Source organism: Papio anubis, chromosome 5 (genome assembly GCF_008728515.1).
Source record: "Papio anubis isolate 15944 chromosome 5, Panubis1.0, whole genome shotgun sequence".
Taxonomy (NCBI): domain Eukaryota; kingdom Metazoa; phylum Chordata; class Mammalia; order Primates; family Cercopithecidae; genus Papio; species Papio anubis.
Window position 1 is genome coordinate 95,211,719 of NC_044980.1, and position 14,171 is coordinate 95,225,889.

General features: G+C 33.6%; 1 protein-coding gene across 5 annotated transcripts in view; it reads right to left on the reverse strand.

Moving 5' to 3' along the window:
- Positions 1-14,171, reverse strand: part of SLCO6A1 (solute carrier organic anion transporter family member 6A1) — a 149,593-nt gene that overhangs the window by 17,342 nt on the left and 118,080 nt on the right. For 3 of the 5 annotated variants that reach the window (XM_009208841.4, XM_009208840.4, XM_003899965.5), the window contains 2 exons: positions 8,412-8,599; positions 875-939 (listed from right to left, as the gene is read on the reverse strand). In XM_009208841.4, the coding sequence (XP_009207105.1) occupies positions 875-939; positions 8,412-8,599 (253 nt within the window). Of the gene's footprint in view, positions 1-874; positions 940-1,041; positions 1,545-3,841; positions 3,954-8,411; positions 8,600-14,171 lie in introns of those variants that run through there. The other 2 variants (XR_648301.4, XR_648302.4) reach the window with 2 other exon arrangements.

Genomic DNA, 14,171 nt, shown 5'->3' on the forward strand with positions numbered 1-14,171 from the left:
CCCTAAAATATCTGTAGACAGTTTATGTCTATAATATTTAATATCATCTTATTCTCCCTCTCCCATTCAAAAACACATCAACTTCACTGGCTCCCTTTCCGATGCAGTAAACTTCCTGCGTGCCGACTGTTTCCTATGCTACCTCTTCCATTACAAATCTCTTATCTAGTTAATCATTATCCAAAACAAAAACATTATCTAATTTTTCCCAGCTAAAAAAGCTAATATTAATCACTCATGTAGATCTAGCTATAGAATGATGTCTCTGATCCCTATCAGAGTCACACTTAGATTTTTCTACATTTTTTGATTGTATGCCATTCAGTCTTTAATCCATGAACTTAGTAAATCAGGGGCTCTAAAATGGTCATAATGTGCATGTGAAATCTAGTTTTTGCTATTTAAGAAAATCAAAGAAAATAGTACATTACCCTCCAACATTTATTTGTTCTTAGAAACAAATAAATCTTTGAAAACATTAGATTCAGTGTCTTTGGTGCTGAAAACATTTAAAAATGTTAGTCTAGGTTAGTAACTTCTGAAGCACATAAGCAATGTAAAGTATTACAAATGTTTTATATGAGCCTACCAAGCCACTCATATGAGATAACTACTATATTTCAAATCAAATTTGTTGTCTCTTCTGATCAAATATAATATGCATATTTTATTTGATAATTTGATAATTAGAATGAGCTTTGCATTAGGTATTCCCTCTTTACATTGTCTCCGAAATTTTGCAGAGCAGTTCCCCCTTTCACTCGCTTTGTGTCATTTACTACTATTTATTTGTAATACTAAATACACACGTAGACATATACACATATCAAAAAAAACCATTTTGATGTAATAAGAGGTTGCCAAAAATCCATACCAAATATTCTCAAAACCACATAGCATACACCCAAGGCCAGAGAACGCAGTTGGACAGGTACAATCCTGAAAGTAAATAGCAATGATATAATCAGTACATCATTGTTGTTAGGACTAATAATGTATGCTAGATTCAAGACTAATCTTTTTTTTTTTTTTTTTTTTCTGGTGCATCAGTTGTACTAAGAATCTTTAGCCAATTGACAGGCCTGTTAAAGGGCTACAACTCCCCATTTCTCCATATCCTGCCCCTGGCCAGCCAATTCGAAAGGTCCTCGATCTTCCCAAAGAAGGTTTTTATGGCCCAAATCCTCTTCCCCAGCTCCCATTCCTTTGCTGGAAAGACTTAGTACTAGATTTTATACTCACTGGTTTTCATTCTGTCATGTACACCCATTATTCTAGAGTTCTTTTGCCCCTGTGAGATTCACTCTCCACATTTTTCTACCTTGCTCTCTGCCCCGGGAGTCTGAGGTAAATGGACTGTATCAGTGGGCTCTTTTGTCTTCTGGTTACTGATTGGGACACTTCTGAATGAGTGAGGAAAGTGAGGTCAAGATCTGTACTCAAAGACTCCTTCCCAGCAGTTACCCAGGCTGACGGTGTTCCATGGGTGAAGGAGTCCTCTACAGGACTCCTTTTTCCTTCCCAGCCCTTGTTTCTCTTCGGGCCTGAAGTGGAAGGATACCAGAGATAATGCACTATTACTTGGGATCCTTACACCTTACCTACATTTTAAGTAGTCACTTCATTCAGCCTTACTCAAATTGTTCTAATTTGAGGGTACCTTTCGTGTTTGACCTGTGACTACTACATTTACTATTTAAAAGCTAAAATAAATGAAAAATAACTTTTCCAAATATAAAGAAGGAAGATCTCAGTATTTCCTACTGAGCAAACCAAACGTTTGTTTAAAAAAGAAACAAATGTATAACTGTACATATTAGGAGTTTGGAAAATAAATAAAAATACAATTAAAAATAATCCTTGAACATTTAAAAAAGTTAAAAAATAGGAACTATATTATTAATCGACATTTTAAATAAAAACGCTGTTTATTTGCCTTCGAACTTGAACAATAAACTATATTACGACCAATATTTCATCCAACATGATTCTATTTATAAAAATATAGCATATATACAGTATTTTGTAATATTTTGCAAAAAGTGAGGTAATTCTACCCATATCAACCTGGTAAAAATATATATTTCTTCCTCATATATTTACTACTAGAAAAATAAAAACAAACTAACCAATTCTCAAATGATAACCAAATTTTTAAATAAAAAATAATTTACACTTTCATTATGAGCAGATTCACTAAAGAGAGTTTTTAAAAAAGTCACGTTTTAGAATCACACTTTAGTGTAGTTTTTGATATAAAGTGGAAATGTTGCCTAACTATAATTCAGTGTTCTCCTTTATTTAGCATAAGTAATTTTCTTTTATGTCATATAATATTGGAGCTATCTGAAGCACATATATAGCTGACCATTATTCATAAGTATAATCATTAAGCAGTATTTATGTATCTTCAGTTTGATTGCAAGCGCCTTTTTAACTAACATACAAAACAAGATGAAAAAGATTAATAATTTCCAGGATTTTCCAAAATTAGTTCAGTGAATAGCACAAAAATAACTAAGAGATATGTACATAAAACTAAGGTTTTAATGAAAAACTATTGTGCTTTAACAAAAAAGTAAGTATTAAGATTTTTAAATCTAATCTATAATAGAATAGTTAAGGATTTAATGAAATAAACAAACAAACAAAAAATTGTCAATACTCTCCCAACATGTAAAAAGAAGCTTTCACTGTCTTTTATATGGCCTCTAAATTTATATTTTTAGTCCATATCTTTCTTATGAGACATCGGTTCTAAATGTAAGTTGCTGTCTTGCACAAAATTTGTTCTTCCCCTAGAACTTCCCGTTTCAAAAAAAAAAAAAAAAAAAAAAAAAAAAGGAACCTGTGTTTACGCACTTTTCAAGCCCAGATCTTGGAAAAAGGCATTTTCAAAAAGATCATTTTTTTCTTATTCACCACACCTCATCAATAGATCCAATATTGCCATTAAAATTTTTTTCATATCTCTTTTTTTAATCTCTAATACCACTGCCCAATTTCAAGCCTATAGCTTCATGAAATAAATGAAACAATTTTTCGCCCAATAACCACCCTTATCCCTTCTGTGCATTCTCCATACAAGAACGAAAATGATTTTTTTTTTTTTTTGAGACGGGGTCTCGCTCTGTAGCCCAGGCTGGAGTGCAGTGGCCAGATCTCAGCTCACTGCAAGCTCCGCCTCCCGGGTTTACGCCATTCTCCTGTCTCAGCCTCCCGAGTAGCTGAGACTACAGGCACCCGCCACCTCGCCCGGCTAGTTTTTTGTATTTTTTAGTAGAGACAGGGTTTCACCGTGTTAGCCAGGATGGTCTCGATCTCCTGACCTCATGATCCGCCCGTCTCGGCCTCCCAAAGTGCTAGGATTACAGGCTTGAGCCACCACGCCCGGCCGAAAATGATTTTTTAAAATGAAATTCTGATTATTCTAATGCCTCACATTAGGATCCTTCAGTGGCTTCCCATTGTTCTAAGAATTAACTCTAGAATTGCAAAGAAAATTTAAAATGGTCAGCCTGATCTAATCAGTGTTATTTCAAGCCACCTCTCAACTTTTGCCCCCATCACCCTCCTTGCTATGATACGACACACTTACAAAGCTACTTCTCCCTCTAGACTTTTTGCATCTGTTGTTCCCACTGTGTGAAATACTGATCTTCCATCCTTCAGGATTTGATTCCAATGCAATTTCTTCAGGAACACCCTCCCTGAATCCCCAGAATAAGTTAGACTATCATGTAATTTTCTCATTGTGTTTTTCCACATTTTGTTTGGAGTATATTTTAATATTACAATTAAATATTTATTAGTAAAACTACATTTTTTTTTTTCTGTCTACCTTGTTACATCTAACATCCATCAGAGGAGCAGAGACCTGATCACTTGTGTTCCTCTTTTATTCCACTTTTTTCCTTAGTGCTCCTCCACTCTCTTGTTTGAATCCACAGTGACTACCACAATTAAGGAGACATAAATATGTTAAAATAATGAAGACAGAAGGGAAAATGTTGAAGAACTAGTTTTCTTAATGAGCCACTTGATAGAAAGATACAGATACATCATGATTCTTTTCTGTTTATACTGAAGACCTTCTCTTCTTCATTTTCAGCAAATTTCTCAAGAAGAAAAATTATTTTGTCATTCTTAGCCCCATGTGATCACTGAAAATTCTGCCAGTTTGCTTGTCTTCCACTTGTGACCCCCAACCTGGGCCTAGTGCAGATTGCAAGCATCTGGCGTGCACCAAGAATTTGGCAAGTACCTCAGGGGCAGTTTTAGATGCCCAGTTCACCTCTGCAAGCTTCTGCTCTCTCTGGAATTTTGATCCTTTTAGTCCTTTGCCTCTTTTTGACTTTTATTATTTAACCCGCCTTTCTAGTTGTCCTCTATATGAGTATTGACCTGTTGCAAATCATTGAATGCTATCCCATTTCCGTGGCTTTAATTATCACTTATTTGACAATAATTTAATAATTAATGTGGTTAGTTTTGACTTTTATTGAACTTTTAAAGATTAAACTTTGTTGAATTTGTAATATCGTTACATGCTTTGGAAAGCAAAACAATGTAAAGAAGGCACACTGGAGGAATTTGCTTGCTTATATTACTATCCTCTGTTTATCTGCAAATAGGTAAATTTATTTCTGTAAGGTTATCTATATCATATTACATACAATACCATATATGTAGTATACAATGTAATGCCATATAGATAATAGATAATAAAAACCTGAGAAAACACTAAATTTGAAGGAACAGACTGGTTGAATAAATGATTGCACTTCTGAGCAACACAATATTATGCAACTATAAAAAATAAATAGAGAGAATCTCTATGTTTATGTGAAAAGAGATATTAGGAATATATTATTACATTAAAAATCAAAATAGAGAATGGTGAACATAGTTTGCTACCTCCTGTGACGAAAGGATAAAATATAGAGATATACATTTATAGTTATTTGTATATGCATAAAGAAACACTGAAAGTATAAGAAAGACAGTAATTTAAATTGTCATCTTTAGGAGATGGGTCGAAATGGAAATAATTTGGGGAAAAAAATATATCAAGTTACACCAGAACCATTTTTCAACAGTCCATCTTTGCTGCACTTGTTTAAGATTTCACTTTCATTACATATTAAATTCCCACATGAGTTGGGGTTTATTTCTATACTTACTATTTGCTTATAAGTCACTACTTTTTTTTTTAATTATTGGGACTTTTATGGTGTCTTTTATCTTATGGGGTTAGGCATCAATTATTGTGCTTCTCTGTTTTAGATTCCCAAGCTTACTCTTGCTTATTTTATTTCCATAAGAACTTTAGAATCAGATTATGTAGTTCCACAATTCTACTGGTATTTTCATTATCATGTTAAAATTATAAATTAACTTAAGGAGAATTGATATACTTGCGGTGTTGGCTTTCCTATTCAATCACACAAGACACATCTTTGCTCTTCGTTCAAGTCAGACTGCTTTTGTGTGATATTTGGGTGTGTATGGGGGTGGGGTGGTGGGGGGGTTTGTTGTTTCCTTTTATTTTGAAAGTGTTATAGCCTCACAGGAAATTGTAAAAATAGTACAAAGCATGCTGTGTATCTTCTCCCAACTTCTTCCAGTAGTAACATCTTATATAAATGTAACACAATATATACCTTCTGGCTGGTGGGTACTCTGCAGGGTCCTGAGGCAGTACAGGGCATCCCATGTCCACGGGGCTGAGTGTGCTAGCTCAGGTCTCTCTTTCTCCTCTTCCAGAGCCATGAATGCTTCACCCTCATGACCTCATCTAATCCTAATTGCCTCCCAAAAGTTCCACCTCTCAAATACAACAGTCCGATTGCCTACTCTCTTAATACTGTTATAATGTGGATTAAGTTGCAACACGAGTTTCAGAGAGGATCTAGTTATTTTCTTCTGTTCTGTGGCCATGATTATTTCACTTTTAAAGTTTAAACTCATATGTAGTTACATTTATATTTTTATCTGATTCACAGTAACTTTTTTTTCCCCATGAGTTTTCATTGTCTATAGTAATGTTTGATAATTTTCATTTCATTTGTAGCAGTTATTTGTAATTTTGTACATAGGCAGAATCTTTTCCTGTTCTACTTACTCGTTTTTGAATGAGATACATTTTCTTAAACTTGAGGAAGTTTCCAGGGGTGGAACATGGGCCAAGCTTTGAATCTATAGCTTATCTCTTCTATTGATATAGTAGACTTAAATATGACTCCTATGTGTAGTAACACTTCTCTGCCTCTCCAAATCTGTCCTAGTTCAAAAGAGCTTTTACTGTTAGCCCAGGGTTTCTAAAATCTCTTCACAGTTCTTGCTTTCAGAGGTTATATGCATTCATTTGCAGAAGGGGTATTTCTTGGCTATTTTTGAGGTCTGCCATGTCTGGACCTCCTGGGAAATTTTCAAGCCTCCTTCTCATTCTTTCCTGAGAGATTCTTCCTCAACTTACCTACGTAAGTCCTGTTCCCAGAAGGTCCATATCAAGACCAAACCCTCTCCTTCTGAGCAGAAATATATGTTAGAGATACGTGTGATCTGTCAGTCCTTGGGTCCTCTCTATATTTTCTGTTCCTTATAACATCTTCTGAATCTACAAGCTGGTTTCCAGTCCTGCTTAAATTTTGGCAACACTTACATGCAATTTCAACTTTGTCATTTCTTTGGTCCATGTCATAATTGTACTGAAACTATAGTGTGTGTGTGTGTTTTATTCTGTTTATCTCTGTCTAGTTATGGAGAGAAGTGAGATTCAGAACTAAAATTCTAGAATATTACTATCATCTCTTTCATCTCACTGCTGGAAACATTGAATGTTTTAAAGAACACTAACACATAAATGTTCAATATTGTACTGATCGTCTTCAGTCTGAGGTTTCTTTTCTTCTTGTATTTCCTATTTTAGTTAATGGAATTATCATTCATTCAGTTCCAAACTAGAAGTCTGGATATAATCCTAGATTTCTCCATATTTTGTACCAGGCATATCAAATTAATAAACCTTACCCTCTTATTTATTTATTTATTTATTTATTTTTGGAATCTCACTCTGGCACACAGTCTGGAGTGCAGTGGCATGGATCTTGGCTTATTGCAGCCTCAGTCCCGGGTTCAAGTGATTTTCCTGCCTTAGCCTTCTGAGTAACTGGGATTACAGGCCCTCGTCACAACACCTGGCTAATTTTTGTATTTTTAGTAGAGATGGGATTTCACCGTGTTGGTCAGACTGGTCTCGAATTCCAGACTTCAAGTGATCCATCCTCAACGGTCTCCCAAAGTTCTGGGATTATAGACATGAGCCACTGCGCCTGGCCACCACTACTAAATTCCAAGTGCTTTCCTTTTTCTCCAGGTTTTCCCCTCAGCTCTATCTTTCACACTTTTCAAAGCATTCTATCTAAAATGCCATCTGATCACTTTCGCTCCTGAGGTTTGCAGTTTTCAGTGGTTCCCAGGTGTGTACATAGAATAACAACATTCACATTAACATGGCAAAGAAGGTCATGTTAATGTGAATTGGGCCCTTACCTAGCTCAAATCTCTTCGTCTCATCCATCATCATGTTATCCTGTCATAGCAAACTTTTTGCCAGGATATTTCACACATTTTTTGGCTTCACTTTCACTGCTCACTTTTCCTGCTAAGGTCTTGCCTCCAGCCTGCTTGTATTATGAGAAATCATTTCTTTATAATTCATTTTCTGGAATAGATCTTATAGTACTTCCAAATCAACTCAGATAGAAATTACCATTTTCCTCTCTTTGTTTCCTGGTCAGCCTATGCAGGCTCTTCATGCCTTAAAGTTTTTTGTTAGCATCTTGAAAAAAAAAAAAAATTGAAAATAACAAAAAATTATTCTGCACTATAATACAAATGAATATTAAATGGATTTCATATATTCAGGAAGAACACATAAATAATAAATGTTGGTTATGTTTAGAATAATAATAAAAGTTACACACTGAAATTCTAAAAGTTATTATGCTCCTTTGTTGATGACACTCATGTTTTCTTATAGTCAAATTAACCAATATGGATGAAAATAGTTAATAAATTCCTATAACCAATTATAATGAGTCAACATTATAATCAAATCTGTGTTGAAATTAATATTTTTCCTACATTTATAATGTTTCTATGTGTGTTAAATTAGATAAATACATTAAGTTAAAGTTAAACAATGTGATTTTTACATACTCTATACAAATAAACTAGTTAAAAGAGAAATAATCATATACATGAATTGTGACAGTTTAACAACTTTCCCTCTGCATTTGCTAACATGAAACACAGAGGAAATTATTTGCTACAATATTCTAAAATCTTTCCAAAATTACTTTTCTTATATATTAAATAAACAATAATAATGAATAATATATACATACCGCATGGTGGCCAAGACGATTGGTACACCAGAAAAACCAGAAAATACAAGCGTAGAAAAGATAAAAGCAACGAACAAAGGTAATTTATAGCACTTTGCATCACATTTCCCACGTCTGGCATCAATAAAATCACCTTCTTCATCTGCAGTTATTAATCCTTCTTTAATGCAAGAACAATTGTAGTATGTCTGTGAGTATTGAAGACAGGAAACAATCTTTCAGAAAAATAGTCATAAACAAAAGCTCTTATCATAAAATAAGAATTAAATCAATAACTGCAGGGAGACTCGTTAGTTTTATTTCAAAATGTTTTTATATTAAGCCTGCTATGTATTATTTAGAAATGACACATTAATGATAAATCCGAGGTATTTTACATGGCAAAGAATCTGTGTGTGTGTGTGTAAGGCAGTGTGTGTGTGTGTGTGTGTGTGTGTAATTATAATTACTTAGAAAAAGTTCAGTTAATTTAAGAAATTTTCCTCAAAATATTTATATTCAAATGCATAAGAAATTGTTGGATATATATATTAAGGGAAATTAAAAATAATGTAATGAAAAAATGGAATTTTAGCTGAGATTTAAAATATGGACAGTTACCCAATTGTGAAAGGCTTTGAAACCATACTAAAAAGACTTTATTTTGTATGTAATAATGACAGGGCTGCTATCCATTTGGGACAACAGACACAATGCCTAGAATCTGTAACATATTCAGGGCCACATAAAATATTTTAATTTTAAAGCATTTTAAAATCAAAGAAAAAATGAGTATAATAATAAATTATATAAAATGAATATATAATGATGAATCCAGCTTGGATTGTATTTTTTTCATACCAATGTGATGTACATAAAATAATTTCTTTATCATTATTAATTTTTCAGTGAAGAAAGGAGAGCACAAAGGCAGAAGTGTCTAGAGCCAATGAAATTCATACTGTAGCCCTGAATGGAAAGCCAATGAGAATTTGGAGTTGTGGTTGTAGGGTGGATAATTTAAGGCAGATGAATTGGTGACATTTTCTAAGGAGAATTAACCAGAATTTAAAGACACAGAGACCAGTTTGCAATTTATTAATTTATTGGAAATAATCTAAACCACAAAATAAGACGAAGAAAAGAACAACACAATAAATTTAGCAGAAACATTGAATTAGATTTCACTAGTGAAAAAATAAGAGAAATTAAACATAACTTGAATCTGAGTGATTCAGAAAATTATAATTCAGACAAATTTATGTCAGTTTGGTGGGTGAAGTTGCTGAGAGGTTAATACATATGTTAAATAATATAAATACCCAAATATCCAAATATCAATTCCTTCATTCCACCAACTATTTTTTTTGAGTGCCTATATGCCAAACATCATTCTAGGTGTTGGGAAAACACAGTAAACAATACTATAGAAACCACTGTTTCGTGTAGGAAACTTTCTATTTGGGGAGACAGGACATTTAAAAAAAAAAGGAACTTGAGTATTTAATGACAAGTGCTGTGGAGAAAATAATAAAACAAGGACAAGTACAGGGAATATTGGAGGGGCTATAGGACAATACTTAACATGATCAGAGAATGTTTTGATGATAAAGTGATATTTGAGCTGAGATTTGAAAAAGGTAAGTGAGTGGACCACATGGTTATCTAAAAGAAATGTTTCAATTTAAAAAAAAAAAGGAACGGTAATTGAAAAGCTTTGTGGTAGAGCTTGCTTGAAAAGTTGAAAGAAAAGCAAGAACAGAACAGGCTGGATCAGAATGAACATGAAGGAGACTAAGAGAAAATAAAATCAGGGTGGTAGGAAAAGGGAGGATTATACAGCTATTGGGCGGCAATTGCAAGAGCAATGTGAAGAACTTTGGTTTTTATTCTTAGTGATGTGAAGTCATTCGATGGATATATAAATGACATATTTTAAAAGATCATTGTGACTGCTATATTGAGACTTTTGAAATATGTAGGCAAGGGTAAAAGCAGATGAAACAGTTAAAAGTCTATAAAATAAGGTACAAGACAACAGTGCTTAGGAGGCCAGGGTGGTAATCAGAGAAAATGAAAACGGCCAACTTCAGCGTTTACTTTGAAAATAGGTTTGAAAGGATTTGCTGAAGGATTATAGAGTGAAAATGGTCACCAGAAAGAAAAGGTCACATGGGGAAGGACTTCCTAGGAGAAACTATGACTTTTAGTCAAGGGAGGCAGTCAGTCATCCACAGCTCAGGGAAAGAACCAAGAAAATCAACACCATGATTTCACTTGTTTCCCCTGTCTTCCTAATTTCGTATTAGGACTCCTTATCATCTTAACCCAGTCCACAGTCAGAGGGCAAAGGAACTTTCATCCTATAATTCAATCTCCTGGGATATTGAGGAGGGTAGAAAAATGTAAAAAATGAATCTGGAGAACAGATGAAAGATATCTAGCACAACAAATAGTTGTAGGTCATACAATCTTTTAGGCATACAAGATGGCTAAAAGGAGAAATTAAAAAATACAAAGAAGGGTTCATGAACAGATTATGGAATCAGAAGATACTGGGCTCTAAAAGGGCTGAAGAACTAAGGAGTCCACGTACTAGATAAAGTAAGCTGAAAGAAAAGCAGTTGTAGATCAATAGTAGAATAATTGAAATTGAGATCATGAAAGGAGTAAAGTCTTTGTAAAGGCCTAGGGTATGACCATGGAGGGACATTGCATGAGGTAGGGTGCAAACAAGATTACCAGGAAAGAATATGTCAAGGAATTATAGGGTTAGAGAATTAGAAAGAGCCTCAAGATGAATTTCCAGATTAGAGAGAATGCCAGTGAACCAGGGCCTAAAATCCTCGAGGAATGGGAGGAAGAATCCTTGAGTCTGAGAATGACTGTAACAAAAAGGATAGTAGAAGTAATGCCTGCTCAAGTAAGTTTCAATGATGGAGAATTGGGAAAAAGTAAAGGGAAAATGGTCTGAAAGTACTAATGAGTGTCTTAGCTACTTTGTGTTGCTATAACAGAATGTCACAAACTGGGTAATTTATTTCTCATAATTCTGAAGGCTGGCAAGTTTAATATGAAGGTGGTGGCATCTAGTGAGGGCCTTTGTGCTGCATCATCTCATGACAGAAAGCAAAAGGATAAGAGAACAGGAGCATAAGAGAGGGCCAATCTGTTTTTATAGCAACCCACAATCACAGTAACAAACCTGACCCTGCAAAAATGACATTAATCCCTTGATGAGGACAAAGCCTTCATGGCCTAATCACCTCTTAATGATCCCACCTGTTAATGCCATCACAATGACAATTACATTTCAATGACTTTTTTTCTTCATTTAAATTGGAACACCATGAAAAAAACTTATAAAATATCAACTTTTGCAAATGGCTTGCAAGCCATTGTTAATTACTATATAATGTTAGTTTCTAAGTTACTAATATAGGCCCAAAGTCCTCTACGCACAATTTTCAAGTCGAGAGCACTCTGAAGACCAAAGAGTTTTCTTTGTAGCTTATTTGATGAAAAAATACGACCCAGAATAATGTAAAGCTATTTAATGTTTTCATTTCTCTCTCTAAATGAGAATATCACAAGTGTTGGTATAGAAATATTAATGTTCGATTACAGTTGCTGCTCTGCTGAGTGTGGAATATGATATACAATGATTATGTACTATATTTCTTTTTAAAATCCAACAATTGAGATATTTGAATGCAAGAATTTTGGATAAAAGCTTGTGAGCCTTGAACAGGAGTATTTTTCTTACCCAAATGTACTGTCTCAGCTGAGAGGACGTGAGTAGTCTCTACACAGTTACAAGAGCATAGTAATGGTGATGAAAGTACAGTGCTAACTTAAACATCATTACTTTTCGTTATAAAAATAATTCATGACCACCCAAAATATTCTTAAGATATTTTCATTTTTAAGAAAAATGAAAAAAGTAAAAATAGTTAAGTCCCCAAAGATGGATATTATCTTAAAGCATTTTTTTTCATTTTCTAAGATATCATGTTAAATAAAAGAACAAAGTGCATAAAAATATGTATGATATGCTCCCATTTGTATAGAAAAGGCTCTATATGCTTTAACATGTATATTTCTATAATGATGCATAAAAAGAGATAGTAAAATTTGTTGCTTCTGAATATGAGCACAAGGTATCAATGGCCTGTGATAGAAAAGAGACATATTTAACAGTACAGCTTAAACTATTTGAATTATTTACAATGAAAAACTACTACTTTATCCCAAAAAAGATGTAAATTTAAAGTAGCGTTTTATGATTATTCATCTGACAAATATTTATTAAGCATCTGCAGAGAAACAGGCAGTAATCTAGATACTGCAAATAATAGTGAAACAAAGAGACAAATTTCCTAACAAGTACAGTATAAAATCAAGATTTTTAATTGAATTTTATATTACACATATACATTTTTTTCCTATTTTTCTACTTATTTTTTCTAATTATTTTTCTACTTTTTATTTTTCTTATTTTTTGACTAGTCATCTCTGAAAGGTTCATATTATTCTTTCAAGTACATACGTCACCATATACATAAACTCATTCCTACAACTTGCCAATTTATTTCCTTCTGAGTTTTAAAGTATTACTTAGATGTCCAATATCTATTTTATTTTCTTGGAATTGAGACTCACTACAGAAAATACTGCATCTAAGAACATCAGCATTTTAAATGTTGTTTGATATGTATCCCCAAATTGCTTAAGAATGTAATTTAGGCTGGGCATGGTGGCTCATGCCTGTAACCCCAACACTTTATGACACTGAGGCAGGCAGATCTCAAGGTCAAGAGATCGATACCAGCCTGGCTAACATGGTGAAACCCCATCTCTACTAAAACTACAAAAAATTAACCGGGCCTGGTGACAGGCACCTGTAGTCCCAGCTATTTGGGAGGCTGAGGCAGGAGAATGCCATGAACCCAGGAGGCGGAGCTTGCAGTGAGCCAAGATTGCATCACTGCTGTGCCACTGCCCTCCAGCCTGGGCAATGGAGCGAGACTTTGTCTCAAAAAGAAAAAAAAAAAATGTATTTTAAAAGTTTATAACACCAGAAACATATAAGATTATGTGTTAATTTGAACTATCAACATTTTTAAATTTATCACATTTAAAAAGAGAAGGGAGTACTCTGTTGTTTTTATTTATGTTTTAATTTTAGAGTTAAATATTATTTTCATAAACTTGGTATTACTATAATGGATTTCTGTACACAATGTTTGTATAAAATGTTAGACTATTAGAGGCATAAAAAAATCCAAGTTTTGTGGGAGAACACTAGAGAATGTATACCTGTGCTGTATTACCTATAGAGTAAAGAAGCAACTACTCAACTAGCTTCGCAGAAATTAAACCAAAGGGCAAGGATGAAAAGAGAGAAGTAAGTTCTACATTTGATGAAACAATAAAACAGCCACAACTTTAATTCAAAACATATGAAAAATGTCACCTAAATAAAAAGAAAATACACATAATTCCATACACTGGAGGTATCTCACAGAATTCTCCAACATGGGAACATTAATTTATCGTATTATTATTTGTTATATTTATTGTATATTTATTATTTATTGTATTATTATCTATTGTATTATTATCTGTTATGCAATTTTACAGCATTTAAAATAATTAGTGAGAGTCCCTTTTCTGACATGATTTAAGTCCTCCAAGTCTCATCCCTCCAACTGATTACAAATCAAAACTCTGGTTAAAATATGCAAAAGTAACTACCTATAGAAGTTCTAAATGAAAGAA